The 18,170-nt window shown below is 40.5% G+C and overlaps 1 protein-coding gene across 1 annotated transcript; it reads left to right on the forward strand.

The window, feature by feature from the left end:
* Window positions 1-1,661: 1,661 nt before the first annotated feature.
* On the forward strand, window positions 1,662-16,991 carry LOC131218752 (probable cytosolic oligopeptidase A). Its single transcript, XM_058213521.1, has 17 exons — window positions 1,662-2,048; window positions 2,135-2,302; window positions 3,101-3,224; window positions 6,295-6,371; window positions 6,511-6,654; window positions 6,825-7,055; window positions 7,123-7,213; window positions 8,171-8,292; window positions 9,011-9,118; window positions 9,211-9,456; window positions 9,978-10,123; window positions 10,327-10,444; window positions 12,526-12,685; window positions 14,890-14,921; window positions 15,843-15,908; window positions 16,149-16,220; window positions 16,631-16,991. The coding sequence occupies exons 1-17, from the start codon at window positions 1,677-1,679 to the stop codon at window positions 16,715-16,717; spliced, it is 2,364 nt and encodes a 787-aa protein (XP_058069504.1). The 5' UTR covers window positions 1,662-1,676; the 3' UTR covers window positions 16,718-16,991.
* Window positions 16,992-18,170: the final 1,179 nt, after the last annotated feature.

Genomic DNA, 18,170 nt, shown 5'->3' on the forward strand with positions numbered 1-18,170 from the left:
TTATCTTGATCCAAAACTTTTGTGGTTCACGAGAAGTTTTTAATGGTAGATTAACACTGTTTCATTATTATGGTCCACCTGAGAATTGGACCTGCTTTAATTTTGAAATTATGCATTAAAAAGAGTTTTCAAAATGTATGGACAGCGTGGATTTAAGGAACATGCATAAAGGTGGGCCCCAGGGTCAGGGATCCCACCCACCCTGGATCTACCGACGCCCCCCGGGTTACGGGTAAGGTCTGCGGGAAACGGATTGCGTACCGAGTAACTCAGTACGCCAAGGGTACCACAGTAAACTTTGTGGGGCCCACTGTAATATATGTATTTTATCCACTCCGTTCATCCATTTTACCAGATAATTTCAGAGTTTTATATTGAAATTAAGCATGTCCAAAGCTCAAGTAGACCACACCACACGAAACAGTGCGAATTGAGCATCTACCAGTGAAAAATTCTTAATGGCCATTGAAGTTTTGGATCAAGCTTATATTTATGTTTTCCCTTCATCCATGTCTACGTGATTTTATAGACAAGTTGGATGAACAATAAACTTTACTATGGGGGCTATAAAGGTTTCAACGGTGAAAATCATTATTCGTACGGACGTGGATTGCGTCCTACCCCACCTGGACAGGGCTTTGTGGGGCTATCCTGATGTAAGTATTTTATCCACTCGGTTGATCACTTTTTTCAAATTATTGTAAGGCATGATCGTAAAAATGAAGCAGGTCCACATCTCCAGTGGACCACACCAAAGGAAGCTGCAGTGATAATGACACCCTACATTGAAACATTTCTAAGTGTCCCTGGGATGTTTTTTTTAATATTTTTTTAATAGCAACGGAGCTATTAATAAGGTCATGCAGGCGTGGACGAAGTAAAAAAACAAATATAAGCTTGATCCAAAACTTCTCTAACCCCAAAGAAGTTTTTAATGGTGGAAGTTCAATCCCCACATTGTGATCCACGTAAGCCATGTACCTGCTTCATTTTTTGGCTCATACTTTAAAATAATCTTAGAATAACTATGAACGATATGGATAAAACACTTACATCACGGTGGGCCCCACAGAGCCCTGCCTGGACGGATTACCGTCCAGGAGGGGTAGGACGCAATCTGCGTCCTATTCCCACAGTTTCCTGTAGTGTGGTCAACTTAACCTTTTGATAAACTTTATTTTTGGGCTCAACCATTAAAATGAGCCGTAAAAATGGATTAACGGCGTGGATAAATCACATACATTCACAATGGGCCAAAAGAGTCTACTCAGTAAGATAAATGTGTACTAAGTAACTCAGTACGGAATCTGATTTCAAGTTTGTGACCGAACTATCGTCGCCTCAATTCTCCACCTCGACCCTTGATGCACAATGTGGCCAGTAGACAGATGGCACATATCTCTCACACGTGTGCAGAATCCAGTTAAAAAAAATTCTTTTTCCTTATCCTTTGCATCTCCAAAAGGCAAAGATGCGGAGAAATTACGCTGGTCGAAAAGCCAATCTGATTTCAAGTTTGTGACCGAACTATCGTCACCTCTATTCTCCACCTTGACCCTTGATACACAGCGTGGCCAGTAGACGGACGGCATATATCTCTCACACGTGTGCAGAATCCAGTTCAAACAAAAAAAAAAAATCTCTTTCCTTATCCTCTACATTTTGAAAAGGCGAAGATGCGGAAAAATTACGCTTGTCGAAAAACCGTCGCATGGTTTGTATTCGTCAACATGCTCTGTGCGACTACTTGCACCATTTCCATCTCTCGCTCTCTCCCTCTCCTTCTTCTCCGCTCTTCCCATTTTTACCCCCGGCGTTTGCCAAAATCACATCCTTGCCCCTTTTACTCTCCCTGCCTCTATAAAACACCTTTCAGATCCACCTCTCCCATCTCTAGCTTTTCTCCTTTCTGCTCCATGGCTTCCGAAAGTGCCCTCGAAGATAATCTCGGTTCTAACCCTCTGCTTCAGGACTTCGTCTTCCCTCCGTTCGACGTCGTTGAACCGAAGCACGTCCGGCCTGGGATCCGAGCGCTGCTGAAGAATCTCGTACGGGATTTATTGTAGGTTCTGCTTTTGGATCGTCTGGACAGTTGGATTCTGTGATTGATGGATTGGGTGGTTTGGATTTGCAGGAGAGCGATCTGGTTGAGCTGGAGAAGAAGGTGGAACCCACGTGGACGGGCTTGGTTGAGCCGTTGGAGAAGATCGTTGACCGTCTGCAGGTGGTTTGGGGGATCGTTAATCACTTGAAGTCTGTGAAGGATTGTTCAGAACTTCGGTCTGCTATCGACGAAGTTCAGGTGCTTTTTTTTTAAAAAAAAAATTTGAATTCTAGGGTTTGAATATTTGTGTGAACAAAATGGGAAATTTCTATTTGGGCGGCAATAATGAGGTGGGCCCACTGTGCTGCTATCTAGACCGTTCGTCTGGTGGGACCCATTAGCAATGATGACGATGAGTCGACGACTGCAGACCATTGGCTGAATTGCCATTTTCAAGCAAACTGTTATTGACGGTTTTTTTTTTTTTTTCCTCTCCAACGGTGGAGATTATTGCAGCATGACTGGCCATCTGTGATGAGGTTCACCGGAAAGACTGTTTGGAAGGTCGAAATGTGGGCCTGCATGTGCTGTTACCTACGCCATTTGGTTCAGTTCACTGTTTTTTAATACCACTTTCCTCTAGAGGTGTTGTATGAGTTTTGGATGTTGGGGCCCACCTTTCTGTAATCTACCGTTCATCTTGTGGGCCTGATCATGAACGCGCGGTGAACTCCAATTTTCGTCAATACAAAGTCCCATATCACTCATTTGGTAGTTTCTTTTTCTGCTCTGAATGTCATCGTTGCCTAAACTGTCCATTTGCAGCTCATCGAGCACCTGACGGTTAAGATCGTCTGATGGAGGAGGCCATTTTGTTTGCTGTATGGGCTATCCATGATGGTGCAAAGTGTTTACAATCTTTCCTCTGATATTGAAAGCTGAAACCAACATGTTTATGGCCCAATCCATTCTTTACTACTCCTGCATTATAATGGTTGCTTGGACTCCTCCGTTCCAACTTCTAGATTTTTAATGCTGCTTGTGTTTGTTTCACAGCCAGAGAAGGTTAAATTTCAGCTTAGATTAGGACAAAGCAAACCCATTTACAATGCGTTCAAGTCTATTCAAGAATCTTCATCTTGGCAAACATTGAGTGATGCTCGCAAACGTATAGTGGAAGGTAATTATTCTGCACCTTATTGACTCCATATAGCATTAACGCATGCAATTATGCAAACAATATAGATTTCATTAGAAACCAATTATTCTATAGTTTCTTTGCAGTGGGATTGACCCTTCAATATTGTAGATAGTTCACGGCATCTGATATTGGAAATTTGAGCTTTGCAAAGCTCAATCGTGTGTGCAATAAAGTACATGTACACACCATGCATGTGCCAACATTGCACATAGGTGCGAGATCCAATCCATCCATCAGGTGGGTCTGATCTTGTACATGTTGGAAATCTGGTCCACTCAGCACATAAGCTCCAACATTGGAAACACGTCAATGGGTTAAAAAACTTCAGGGCTGTCCATTTGTTTTGCAAAATGTGGCTGGCGGCTGACCTGACCACTGGACCAACCTGATTCTTGTGCTAGGGCATCAATGTGGTGGTGCTGTTCTGATAGATAGAATGGATCTCAGACCTACTATGCCATGCTAGCACATGTGTGGTGTGCGCGTGAGCTTTATTGCACACACATTTGTGCTTAGCAAGGCTGTTGGAAATATATGTTCTTCAATATATTTTTACAAATATTTCCTTTTTTTTTTTTTGAGAGATAACACAAATTCATTAAAAAAAGGAGCGAAACTACAAGAGAAAAGAGAACAAAAAGAAAGAGAAAAACGGAAAAACAAAGAGAAGGCTACGCCGAGCTGACGTAAGCCATTAAGCAACAAGGAAAATAAAATCCACTTCCCTTAAGGAGGTGTCATACGTGGCCCATTCGATCACCAAATTGAGTGCTTTGAAGGCAACTTTCTCCGCGGAGGAGGAGGAGGAGTTGCGGAAACATCTATTGTTTCTTTCCAACCAAATTGACCACCAAATGGCAAGGATGGCCATTCTCCAAATCTGCGTTTTTGGCTTCCCTATCCTGACGCCGTGCCAGGCTTTGAGCAGCAGATCAACCGACCCAGGAAAGCACCATTTAATGTTGAACCTTCTGGTGAATACTGTCCATATGAGGTAGATGAAAGGACAGTGGACTAGAAGATGGTCAACCGATTCCACTTCCTTCATGCAGCAAAGGCAGATGTTGGGTAGCATCATCCCTCTTTTTCTCAGGTTGTCGATAGTCAGAATGCTCTTGTTGGCAACCAACCAAGCAAAAGCTAAGGTTTTTTTTTTTTTTGGGGGGGGGGTGTTGTAGAAGGACTTGACTGTGAATCGCGAGGACTTGTCCGATTTCCAAATGATTATATCCTCTGCGATGGGGTTAGGATTAGTCCTGTAGACGCTTCTAGCAGCTTGGCATAGTCGGAGATCTCCCAATCTTCGAGATGTCTTCTGCAGCAGATGTCCCAAACCAGCTTTCCTTCTATGAAGGAGAAACAATCAGCCATAGTTATGTTTGAGTTGGAAACCAATCTGTCAATAGTCGGGAACACATCTTTGAGGGGACTGTCACCTACCCAAATATCCTTCCAGAATATGATCTTGTTGCCCTTACCGAGCTCAAAACTGACCCCTCTGAGAACCTCTTTTTGAAGGTGAGAGATGTTCTTCCAGATGGTCGAAACCTTGTACTTAGACTATGGGTTCGTCCACCAGCCCCCGTGCGATCTTCCATATTTGCACTTGATTATCGAACTCCACAAACTGCCATCTTCCAATCCTAACCTCCAGATCCATTTCCTGAGCATAGCCCTATTCATGCACCTGAGATCCTTGATGCCTGCTCCACCCCCTTGAAAATGTAATTTGACTGGTTACCATTTTGTTCACTGGCCACTTATATGTAATTTGACTTAGGAAACTGTCTATCCATGTTTTCTTTCTTTTAATTTTGAACTTTTAAATACAGAGTTGACACCGTAAATGCATATTATTGGAGTAAGAATGCTTTAACTGCCCCTCTTGGTTTGGGTGACTCGTTCTTTGATGTGCAAGTGGTAACCATTAAAATTTAACTGGGGACTATTTTTGGAAGTGTCACCATGGTTCACACCGCTGCAGTGCAATTGCTCAATCTATATTGGAACTGAGATGGGGAACCATGGGTCACTAACGCATTAGGCTATTTGATGCTAGTGTGGGCCACTTTTTTTTTTTTTTTCTTTTCTTTAAAATTATTTTTAACCATGGATGTAAACTGTTACCTTTTAAAAAAAAAAAATAATAATAAAATTATTAATCGATTATGGAACTTTGGTAAGAAACAGACTGTTAAAAAAAGAAGAAGTAAAAAACTGAAAGTGTTCAAGCCTGTAGTTCAATGGTAGACGGGCGTGTTTCAACATTGAGGTCTCAGGTTCCAGCCCAGCTTACCTATAAAATAAGTAAGAAATGGAAAGGATGAAACTATCCATTAACAGTTAAAGGAACTGATACATATCTGTCCACACAGCTCCCTTCACCAAAACACCAGGTAAGAGTTCTCACCTACCTGATGAAAATATATAAAAAGGGGATGGCAAAAGCCCCTTCAAGATGCATGGGTAGGGCACCTTCAAGTTGCATGGATAGTGCATGGGTAGTGCTGGAGTCCCAAGAAATAGCACTCTTAGAATCACCTTCAACTATTAACTGCTCCAAAGGGCCTACAATTTCTCGAAACAGCTGCATGTCACACCTTTGTCACTTCCATTTCTGCCTGATTGCTGTCTCACATCTTGATCAGGCCCACAGATGGCAGAATGCAAGCTTGATTAAGTCTTCCTTGTCTCCTACTGCACTGCCAACACCAGAAACCCCTGGTTTCCCAGCAAGCAGCCATTGACATTGAACTGGTGGGCCCATTCAACTCTTTCTAAGTACTTATTTTTCTCATGATTTCTAGGCTCCCAACTCCCAGAGAGGTCAGACTCTGAAGCTCCTTGGAGACTATGCTTATCACTATTTTAAAAGCCTATGCTTTTCTGTCCAGCTTGTTAGCTATTCTGATACTTTTTATTGGTCATCTGGTTTCATGTGTTTGTAATATGCATGAATATAGTCATTGGTTAGCTTCTTGTATTTAAAGAATTTGTGCAGTCAATCCAGAGCAATTTTACCATATAACTTAATCTTGTGTTTTTGCAGCCCAGATAAAGGAAGCGGTTCTCAATGGTGTTTCCCTCGAAGATGATAAAAGAGACCAATTTAATAAAGTTGAGCAGGTGTGCATCACTGCATGATATTTCCATTTTGTTTTCTTTAATTAGACTGATCCTAGTGCTGTCATATGGGGTTGTTTTGGCATTTAAGAAGTTACTTGCCTCAGGCATTTTATCTGCATCTCCTTGAATTGTACTGCAGGAACTGGAAAAATTGTCACAAAAATTTGGAGAGAATGTTCTAGATGCCACCAAAAAGTTTGAAAAATTGATTACAGATAAGAAGGAAATTGAAGGCCTTCCTGCTACATCACTTGGTTTGGCAGCGCAAGCAGCTTTGTCTAAGGTATCTCTGTTTGAAAGGCCAGGAATGAGCATCTCATTGTTTTGTTGGTTGAAATATGTCCTACCTAAAAATAAATAAAAAAAATATGTCCAACCTAAAGTTTTGCTTTTTGGGTTGTATTTTACTTTAATTACTTCATATGGTTAATATGCCTTCTGTTTTCACATTAGGGTCATGAAAATGCTACTGCTGAAAATGGGCCATGGTTGATTACATTGGACGCTCCATGCTATATGCCTGTTATGCAACATGCACGGAATCGATCTTTGCGTGAAGAAGTGTACCGTGCTTTTGTAACCCGTGCCTCAAGTGGAGACCTTGATAATACACCAATTATTGATAAAATTCTGAAACTTAGATTGGAGAAGGCTAAGCTTCTTGGATACAATAACTATGCTGAGGTATGATGCACTGCTGCTTTGCATTGCCCCTCTCTTACATACTAATGAAGTTTTTTCTTCTGTCAAGGTAAGCATGGCAATGAAAATGGCTACAATTGAAAAGGCAGAAGAGCTCCTGGAAAAGCTGCGTACTGCTTCTTGGGATGCTTCAGTCCAAGGTAGCGTGCTGCTTGTTTTGTACATATCAATTCTCTCATATCACGCTGAGGATCATTCTTTCAACAATTCTCACTCTCTGTGAGTCTTAAGCTTATACGGTGGATGTCTGTAATCTGCTTCAAATCATATGAAAAACTGCAAAGTTCCTCTATTAGAAGTTTTTTTTTTTTCTTTTTTCTTGGTACTAATTTTTTATTCGAAGATCACTATTGCTTAGATAGATACACGTGATTGAAAATTTTTGGAATTACCTTATAACTGTGAATGCCAAAGACAACTGTATGAGGCCAATATTGTCTCCAATAGCCTGACCAGGATATAGGAAAATCTGTCATATTAGCATGACCATGTGGTTCCCATTTGAAAGCGGCCACGATCTAATGAAGCATAGTGAATTCTTGAAAGTTTTTTGGTGGAAAATACTTTCCAAGGAAAATGACATTTACCCCTGATTGGAAGTTCACTTTTGGTGGAAAACATTTTCAAGAATGTGTTTTCATAGAAAAAGTATCAAAAGATATCCTACGTGTCCCCTATATATATATATATATATGATTTTCTCTTCAAAGTTCAAATGCTTTCTTGGAACCTTGATGGAGCAGAATGGCAGAACAGGATTCATGTCCAACCTCAATTACTTGGGATAAGGCTTAGATGATGATGATGTTTTCTTGGAAAATAACTTTCAAAGAAAGCGTCACTATACTTTTATTTTCCAAGCTCCCAAACAGAACCTTAATAGAAAAACATTTAGGTCGTGATTTCTTTTTATTCTGAAATTGGTATTTTCCAAAGTTCTATGACCATGTCCAATTGTATGATAGCTAATTCAACATTTAGTCAATCAAAACTCTATCTTTCCATCTCTGTATGCCTCTATGTTTGCCTCTTTGCCACAGCAATCTAATAATGCAGAAAAGAGTTTCAGTGATCTAATTTTCTTTTGTTGTATGTAGATATGGAAGACCTGAAGACCTTTTCTAAAGATAAAGGTGCTGAAGAAGCTAATGATTTGAATCATTGGGACACTGGCTTTTGGAGTGAGAGGCTTCGTGAGGCAAAGTATGACATCAACGAGGTAGATTTGATTCCATACCTCCCCTCTCTTCTAGTTATGAGTTCTGGTAAATTTGGGAGATTAGGAAGGATGACATTCAGTCTGTGTCTTGGAGTTCTGTTCAATGTTTTAGTGAAGGAGATTGGTGATATTTGTTGGTGAATGGATGTTTCTTTCGTGCTTCTTCTTTGGGAGGTAAATGGGTTGGTGAATTTGTCAGCCAATGAAGGTCTGTTGAGATCAACAGTGTACCTTTTTTTTTTGAAAAAAACAGTGTACCCTTTTTATGTGTTATCATGTCTAGAGATAATTTTTTAGCAAATTTTTTTTTTTTTCAAGCTTCTAACATCAACCTCCAATGGTTAGCTTCATGAGGCTGTGATTTACAGTAGAGAACTAGCGGTTCTTATTACGTAACTCGGAACTCAGAGTAGTGGCTTACCTTTTCTATTCCAGTCTTAAGTGTCTGAGATTTAACAATGCCATAATTAAGTAAAATGGATACTATAAGGTTTTGACTGCATGCATTAAAGGCAATTTGTTAACGGCATGCTCGGATAACTATTAAGGAGCGCAAATGAAAGTACATATTTCTTGATGTTGACAAATACTTGTGTGTGCATGCTTGCAGAGGCTGATGTTCTAGCTTAATGTTGTATGAGGTTCTTCGTGGTAAAAGAAGCTACTTAAAGCCTTGTTCAAATGGTTTATTTGTTTTCTTCTGTTTTTAACTCTGCAGGAAGAGTTACGCCCATTTTTCTCATTGCCAAAAGTTATGGATGGCCTTTTCAGTCTTGCCAAGATGCTTTTCGATATCAACATTGAATCAGCTGATGGCCTAGCCCCGGTAACATATAAGCAGTCTCATCATTGCCTACTCTTTTGGTCCTTTTAATGTTAAACATACATGCTGATCATACATCTTCACTTGTTTTCCAGGTTTGGAACAAAGACGTCAGATTTTACTGTGTCAAAGATTCAGCAGGCAATCCAATTTCGTACTTCTATTTTGACCCTTACTCTAGGCCTTCCGAAAAACGTGGTGGAGCGTGGATGGATGAGGTTGTTGGCCGAAGTCGTGCACTTGCACGTGATGGTGCCTCTGCTAGGTTGCCTGTTGCCCACATGGTGTGCAATCAAACTCCTCCAGTAGGGGACAAACCTAGCCTTATGACATTCCGTGAGGTAAACATTGTTGCTTACTGGAATTCATTTGTTCAAATGGCGTTTATATTTGGCTATTTCACCAAAGTGCTTTAGAAGAGCTTTACAGGTAACAACTTGTGTTAAGAATCTTTAAAAAAAAAAAAAACACTTGTTTAGAATTAAGCCATGCATTTAGCGAACACATGAGAAAATGGGTAGTGTGTGAATACTTTTGCAGATAGTTGTGTAATCAGTGAACGAGAACGCCAATGCTCAACTGTGTAGATGACTTGGCCCGAAAGTCAGGATGGTCCACTTCTCGCTCAGGCTGATCTTGTATGTTGAATGTGGACTGTTGTCTTTTCTTGGAACCGTCTATTTCTTTTTCTTGTATGTGGCCTACCTGATGAGTTGACTGGCCTGATTTTTGGGCCGGGTACAACGCGGTCCAATGCATGCCTTGGATGTGTGTGGGGCTTGCAGAGCACTATGTTTTACGTCTTGGTAAAACTACCTTTTTTATTGCCAGCTGTGATCTTAACTGATTTCTATGTATGTAGGTTGAGACTGTCTTCCATGAGTTCGGTCATGCACTTCAGCATATGCTCACCAAGGAAGATGAAGGTCTAGTTTCAGGTATTCGGGGAATAGAGTGGGATGCTGTTGAACTGCCTTCCCAGTTCATGGAAAATTGGTGTTATCACAGGTACCATGGTCTAAACGAAATTCCTCCCTACATTATATTTCTTAAGCCAATTCCATTATTCTGTCACTGCGTTTACTGTCTGTTGTCAGATAATTTTGCGTGTCAGAACTAAATGCATCACGTTTTACAGCGTGTTGAAAATGAATTGCATCCTCCTATTGGTATTGACTGCATATATTTTATTATCTCGTTGGATGCTGCAGGGATACTCTGTTGAGTATTGCAAAACACTATGAAACTGGAGAGAATCTTCCTGAAGAAGTTTATTTGAAGCTTCTTGCAGCGAGGACTTTCCGTGCAGGCTCACTAAGTCTTCGACAGGTTAGATTCATGTGCTCATCGATATTGGGCCAATGTATGAAGTTCTGCAAATTGACAGTTTTGATTGTGGGGCCTGCCATTTGGAATGTACAACTCTGATTATTTATTTATTTATTGATCCCTAATGCATTGTCGAACACTGACCCAGTTAGCGCGGCAGGCAGATAAAAATGATCCGCCTGGACAAGCGGATTATTCTCATCTGCCCAGGCACTGATCTTCTAAAGCTTAAGGTGAGGCCCACCTTTTGTGGAGTCCATAGGTTACAATGATGGACAGTCCTTGCTGATGCAGGACAATTAACCACTTGCTCTAAAAGCAGCTCGAACTGTTAGAGCATGGCGAATCAATCCCTTTATCTCATTACCCAGGCCCCACATCTCATGGGTTAGGACCTCGGCCGAAACCCCCCTCGTGGGCCCCAACTCACATGGGTACTACCTCACACGAGCCACCCGCCTCACACGGGCCACCCACCCCGAGTGTGCCTCTGCATCCCACAGGCAACCCCACTAAAGCCCGGTGTGAAAATGCCCCTGCATTACTTGGCATCATTGATCCTTCATCGTGGGCTTTATTTTAATGATTTATTCTACTAATTTTCTTTTATTTTTTAAACATTGATCTTTGAATGAAGATGTAATCTTTAAAAAAATATATTTAATGAAGATGCATTTGATGCCCAATCCCTTTTGCATTTACTCATTAGGAGTTCTAGTTTTGATTTTAGAATGATACCTTCTATCTTACGCAATACTATTATGACGTTAAACTTGCATTACTTTTTCCATGTTTTGAAAGATGGTACAGTGGAGCTCTGGTAGCACTTCCAGTTGCTTTTGGTTGTCTTGCTAATGATGATGCCCCCAATTTAGCACAATGCATCATGCTATATATTTATCATAATTTTGATTGTATATTACTACGATATATTTATCCTAATGACGGAGTTCTTCAGTTGGGAAACTCATCTTGTTGCTGCATAGGCAGCTAGATACACAGACCTGTTTAATCTTAGGCATGCATCACAACTCTTCGTAGTTGGCAAAAACTTGAATTGGAATGAATATATAGCTCCAAACTTTGATGGAGTCCAAAGTCCACCTTGATCGCTGTCAGAACTGGATGTTGAAACAATGTCATTTATTTTCTGAAGAAATAACTTGGTACACACGATTTCTCCTATTCATAATTGCAAGATATGGTTCCTGCTATCCTGGAGCAAGTGGAGCTATAATTAATGCATTTAATGTGCCACCTTGAAATTATTTGCAGAGCCCTGTTAGTTGCTACCACCCCAATCCTAGATCCGAGCCATTTGCCAGGCTGGCTCTACTGAATTTGTACCATTGACAATCTTCAAAAAACTAAAAAAACAAAAAGAAGAAGCAGCAGCAGAAGAAGAAATCTGTACCATGGATCCTAAATCAGGCTCATCAATTCATTGATTGGGCTTCACGTGTGATTTTTTTAGATACATCGGGCCCACTGACGATCTGACTGGCTTGACTTTTGGGTTACTGAACATAGGGCTGCAACTTGGGTTTGGGTCAACCTGAACCTGATTGACCCAACCTGTCTGTTGGGTGGGGTTGGGCTGTCATGGTCCTTGGGTTCGTGTTGGAAAACACCAACCTGATTTGAATTCGGGTTGGGTTCGGGTTGAGCTTATTCAGGTTAGGTTACGTTGGGTTGGGAATAATTAAATGTATTTTGGTTGGCTTGAGGTCAGATCAGGTCGAGTACATAGGACTTTTGCTTTGGGTTTGAGTTGGGCACCTCGATTGGGATTTGGGTCTGGTTGGGTTGTGGGTTGGGCTTGGGTTGACCCTCAACCCAACCCAACCCGCTCAAGTTGCACCCCTAACAGAACATACATGGTTGGGGTCCGCATCAACCCACTAGATGATCCGGGTCTCCCCAATCATGTGAAATTGGCTTGTGTAGGTTTAGTAGGATTCAAATGGCTAACCTTTTGGGCCCCCTTTCTTATTTTAGTGGCTATCCTGCTATGTATTTTGTACTGTCCTTTTAATGCGTCCAGGTACATAATAATTTGCCACCTTGTTTTTATTTTACAGATACGATTTGCAAGTGTAGATTTGGAACTGCACACAAAGTATGTTCCTGATGGGTCAGAATCTGTCTATGATATTGATCAAAGAATAAGTAAAAAGACACAAGTCGTTCCGCCGCTGCCAGAGGACAGGTTCCTTTGTAGTTTCAGCCATATATTTGCAGGTTTGTTTATTTTTTCTATTATTCTCAGTGTTCGAAATATCAATATCGCTCTACATATCGCATCCTTGGGATACAAATACGTATTGGTTATCGCATGGAATATATCGTTTGTACTGGGTAATTTATCGTACTTTTTAGGAAACATGGGGAAACATTGGGAAGATGGTTGAATTTTTCAATAAAACTTCATGGATTGTTAAGAAAGACCTTAATGCACACTTTTAAATCATAACATTTAAAAAAAGAAAAGAAAAAGGTAACAGAGATTATATTGATGAAACCGAAGAACAACAGACGAGGATCCTCCCGTTGAGTTAGCAAGAAAGACAATCTCCGATGCTTATCATATTATATTCCTTTAAATTAATCAAATTATAACCCCATTCTGCTAAGTATTGTTGAACTCTCTGAATTGTTGAACCTGACGATTTAGAGGTTCCGTTGAAACATCTCCCATTTCTTTCTTCCCAAACCGACCACGAAACTGCCAACAGACACATTCTCCACATCGTGGTTATATGATTCCCTAATTTTGGCCCAAGCCAAGCTTTTAGCAGACCATCAAATGAGGGAGGGAAGCACCAAGAAATATTGAAAGAACTGAGGATAGCTGACCACACGCGAACAGTGTAGGGGCAGTGAACAAAAAGATGATCCACCGATTCCTCATCGGCCATACAACAAAGGCATATGTTAGTGATTATCATTCCCCTCTTCCTCAAGTTGTCGATGGTCAGTACTTTCTTCTTCCCTACTAGCTAGCTGAAAAACCAAGATCTTTGGAGGAACTTTGAATTTCCAGACTTTTCCCATCATGATATTTTCCACCCTTGAAGAGTTTGAAGCTATGGACATATAACTAGATTTGACCGAAAACGGTTTAGATCTATCTCACCTCCAAACAAGCCTGTCTTCACGCATATGATCTAGATTACAACTGATGATAAGACTTTGTAGAGACACATTCGTCGATCTCCCAATCATGTAGATTTCTTCTACAGTTGATGTTCCAAACACCTTCGTCCCCGACTCTAGAATAGCAATCAGCCACCAGGATGGATCGGAACAGAGCGAGCCGATACATGTTCGGGAAATTTTCTTTAAGAGGTGAGTCCCCCACCCAAATGTCTTCCCAGAAGCGAGTTTTGTCTCCTTTACCTATTGCAATGCTAATCCCTTTGAGAACCTCCCTTTTCGATGACAGGATGCCTCTCCATATAGTCGAGACTTTGTAGGCTGAAGAATCTTTTGTCAACCATCCTCCCTCTAAGCAACCGTACTTACTTTTTATAAGCGAGTTCCACAACGTCCCATCTTCTGTTCCCAACGTCCACAACTCTACATCCATTTACCTAAGAGAGCCCTGTTCATGATTTTTAGATCTCTGACCCCTGCACCCCCTTCCTGAATCAAATTGAATGCATAACATTTAGAGTGTATATGATGATCATTTCATCGAACACTCCTAAATACTTTAAAATTAGTCTCAATTGATAGCTGGTTGAAGGGAAATTTCGAGAAAAAATTAATATTTTAATAATTTTTAATTAAAAATGATTTTAATTTTCTAAAAATTGATGACGACTTGACAAATCAGTGGATCGGCCCTCATATATGCTTGATTTCGTGTTCGGAGTGTAACATTACAAGCAATTTAGGAAAAAATGGGGAAATTCCAAAATTTCCCAAATCGGACCTCCTGCACTCAAATTTCAAAATTAGAGTGTATGTGATGATCATTTAATCAAATACTACTACATACTTTGAAATTAGTCTCAATCGATAGTTGGTTGAAGTAAAATTTTGAAAAAAAAATGGAGAACATGAAGAACCAATGGATATCGAAATCAAAGCTCCAATCCATGATTTTTCATGCAAAACATGAAGAACCAATGAATTTGTAACTATTTGACACTGATTTAACGTAATTTCAACAAAAAAAAAAAGGGATCGAAAATTGAAAATGCTCATTGGATCGAACATGTGGGATATATCGGCACTACTTGTGCATTTCATATCTCACAGGTGAGATACAAGATATATCGTGGGATACATCGGCTGATATCGTCGATATTTAAAACATTGATTATTCTTAAAATTTCCTATAATTTTCTAATACTTTTAGCTCATAAGATTCTCCTCTGTTTTTATTTATTTATTACCTTTAAAAAAAACTTATTTTTTCATGATTTGTTCATTTATAGGTGGATATGCAGCTGGCTACTATAGCTACAAGGTATCTTTGTTACTCTTTTCATCTGTGTTTATATTGTCCTTTTGTGTTTATTGATCTTTCTTTAAATCTTATCCATAATGATTCACTTTTGCAGAGGCATGCTGTGCTTATTCTGCTCATAACAGTAGATTCCTTTGGTTGTTAATTCTGAGCAAGTTTTTGGAAATTCCGTGTTCTTGAATTTGAATTTTGAGACGTGTTTCAGATTTTTGTGTGTAAGAGTTCTCATAGTCATGAAAAATAATTCCGGTTGAGAAATGCTATAGTGATTAGTGTGAAGGTTGAAGAGGTGAATTGAGGCCAACATGCCAACACAACACACTTATTCAAGCCTTCGAGGTCCAGGCCAACTGCGGACATGTCCGGTCCATCCGCCAATCCAATCGTCAGGTGTGCTACACCTGTTTGAGGAAAATGGACTGTTAGAAAGGAAATCAACAAAGGCCTTATAGTCGATGTATGAGTGTGACCGACCTGATGACCGGACCAGCCTGGCTTTTAGGATAGGGGTGTGTTTAAGTTGAGCCATACATGAACGTGGTCTAGATCTTGCACATGCATGCATCTTTGGCACGCATTGGAATCCACCTCTTCAGTCACTCATGGTATTGGAATTGTCTACAACACCTTGTTTTACGCAATGCTTAAAACACCCCAGCACTTTGGGGCCACCATGTCGTACATGTGAAATCTTAATCCACCCATCACCTGTAACCTTATTTTCTATACACACAAAAGATCATCCGTGAAGTCTAAGCTTGAAAGATTTCTAGCGTCAAAAAGGCATCCATCCTTCCTAATCATGGGTGGTCTTTATGATGATGATGTAACTGCAGGCTCTCTGTTATTTGTTTTCTTCTTCTCATTTTTTGCTATTATTTTTCATGCTTCTTTTTTATACTTGGATATGTTAACACCCAGTGGGCCGAGGTGTTGTCAGCTGATGCTTTCTCGGCATTTGAAGATGCTGGGTTGGACAACCATAAGGTACGCCTCTATTCTTAGAATGCCCTCCGTAAAACACACATTTGACTGCTTTTCAAACAATATTTCTTGGCATGATCAGTTTTTCTAAATGATCTCTGTTTCTTCTCTAATGTTATTAATATTGCCTCTAGTAGTCACTTTCCTTTTGTGAGTTCATATGACTCTTTTGCATGTTAAATCCATCGTCTTGAATTTGGTATGATTGGTTGATTGATTGATTGATCTTCTGTACTGCAACAGGCTGTTGTAGAAACAGGTCACAAGTTCCGAGAAACCATTCTTGCTCTAGGGGGTGGAAAATCACCGCTCGAGGTAAGACATTAATTGAAAGGTTTACCTTGACATTTTCAGATTGAAACAATCAAATCTACATGGTTGCCCCATTGTCTGAAGTCGGGTTTGAGCACATCTCTGATCCTTCTTTGCATTGGCAATGCCTTTCATGTGTTTGGGTTGTTTTTGCATAATTCCTGATTCCTGTGACTGTGCTCCCAAATCATGTTTTATGGGGCTTCCTAAGCCCATACATAATACATTGGTGATCTTAGGGTGACGGAAACAGTACTGCCTTTTCCATTATTAGCTCAACCATGATGTGGTGGCATTGCATTTCATTGGCCTTGAACAGAGAACCCCCAAAAGTTTTAGTAGATTTGTTAAATCAATGACCCTATGAGATTTGAAGGAGAGTTAATGTACCCAATTTCGTGTGTTGTTTTCAGGTTTTTGTGAAATTCCGTGGGCGTGAACCTTCCCCGGATCCCCTGCTCAGGCACAATGGCCTATTACCGGTTCCCATATCCGCTTGAGGTTGACCCAAGATGGCGCCGAATGGTGCATGTACACCTACAATTCTAAAATCCGTTCCATGTTTGGTGAAATCTGCAGAATGTCTACATGTTAAGATTCGGGGCAGGTTTTAGGAAAACCAAGGCACTGAATAAAAGCTTATACAAGTGATTGGAGGTTTACAACTCTGGGTACGACTCGACACAAGTCACATAGAATCGATTTGCATGCACTCTTTGTAGAGTTCCATACTTTTGATACTGCTTTATATTCGTGCACCAAACATGGTCTAAATATCGGCAGATGCAAATTTGATGGTTGAGATCGTATCAACCTGCTGCAAACTCAACAGCAGCAATCATATCGGTAGTTTACTTGGGTGATTGGACACATGACTTTGGAAGTGTGACCCAACTTCCATTGCTCATTGTGGGCGATTTCAACCTTATTTTTGAACGTGTCATGAAAACTGCATGGTTTTGCCATTTGCAAACCCGTGGAATAGATCTTTGTTGGCTCCTTTACAAGGGGAATGATATAGTAGAGCTGGTCGAACTGTAATAAGGTAGAGCGGTGGTCAATGTAAGCCATATGGTGTAACTAAAAGCAATGTTTTCAAATGCTTTTACATGCTGCATGGCATACACTGGTATGTACTGTATCGTTCCCCCATTTGCAGTTGGGGATATGCATACCTATGTTTCCACAGTAACCATCTTTCGATTTGCCAACACTCTATTGGATTCTATGACCTTGTCTGAAATTGTGTAATTCTTCTCAGCTTCTGCTCTCGCGTCTCCCATGAGTCTCATCCCTTAACACAGACTTGGAGCAGATGGACGGTTGGTAATGACCACTGGCCATAATCAAGGTAGTCTGTGCTCAGATTGATCCCATTGAACTCGGTAGGGCATCTGATCCTGCCCTTTCCATGAAGGTCGGCACTTAAGAGCATAGCCACATATACAGTTTTCATGATTTCAGATGTTCATTTGTACTAGTCAATTCTTCCAAGAGAAGAACTTGGATACTCTGCCATGGTGTGAGGTTTGATACGCAGGCACAAAGGAATTGTACATTTGGCATGCAAGTTGCTCATATTAAAACCTTCAAATTGTGAGCCCCAGGTTAGATGGATCATGAACCAGTGGATATGGTTACTTAACTAGGCCCTTGGTGGACATTTAATAGAAGGTTGAGATGAGAAATATCCAATGGTTGTAATTCAGAAAACAAGTGTCCATGGATCAGAGGTAAGAATTTAGGGTGGGTCCTGCAATTCAGAGAATTTAATTTGAGTTGATGTATTGCAAGCGTGTAGACTTTGTGATTGCCTGCGTATCAACCATCTCTCCGCTAGAGCAGTAAGTATGGGCATTGGAAACGGCGATTTATCATTTGGTATCGCGGATCTAGTTACACTTGCATGTCGAATGGTTGAGTCGTCAGGGATCGAGGACACTAGCCAATAGC

Source organism: Magnolia sinica, chromosome 11 (genome assembly GCF_029962835.1).
Source record: "Magnolia sinica isolate HGM2019 chromosome 11, MsV1, whole genome shotgun sequence".
NCBI classification, from domain to species: domain Eukaryota; kingdom Viridiplantae; phylum Streptophyta; class Magnoliopsida; order Magnoliales; family Magnoliaceae; genus Magnolia; species Magnolia sinica.

Coding starts and splice junctions, on each gene's coding strand:
- LOC131218752 (XM_058213521.1), top strand. CDS start 1,677: ATGCGGAAAAATTACGCTTGTCGAAAAACCGTCGCATGGTTTGTATTC. Junction 8,293..9,010: donor CAAAGTATGACATCAACGAG/GTAGATTTGATT, acceptor TTAACTCTGCAG/GAAGAGTTACGCCCATTTTT. Junction 12,686..14,889: donor TTTCAGCCATATATTTGCAG/GTTTGTTTATTT, acceptor GTTCATTTATAG/GTGGATATGCAGCTGGCTAC.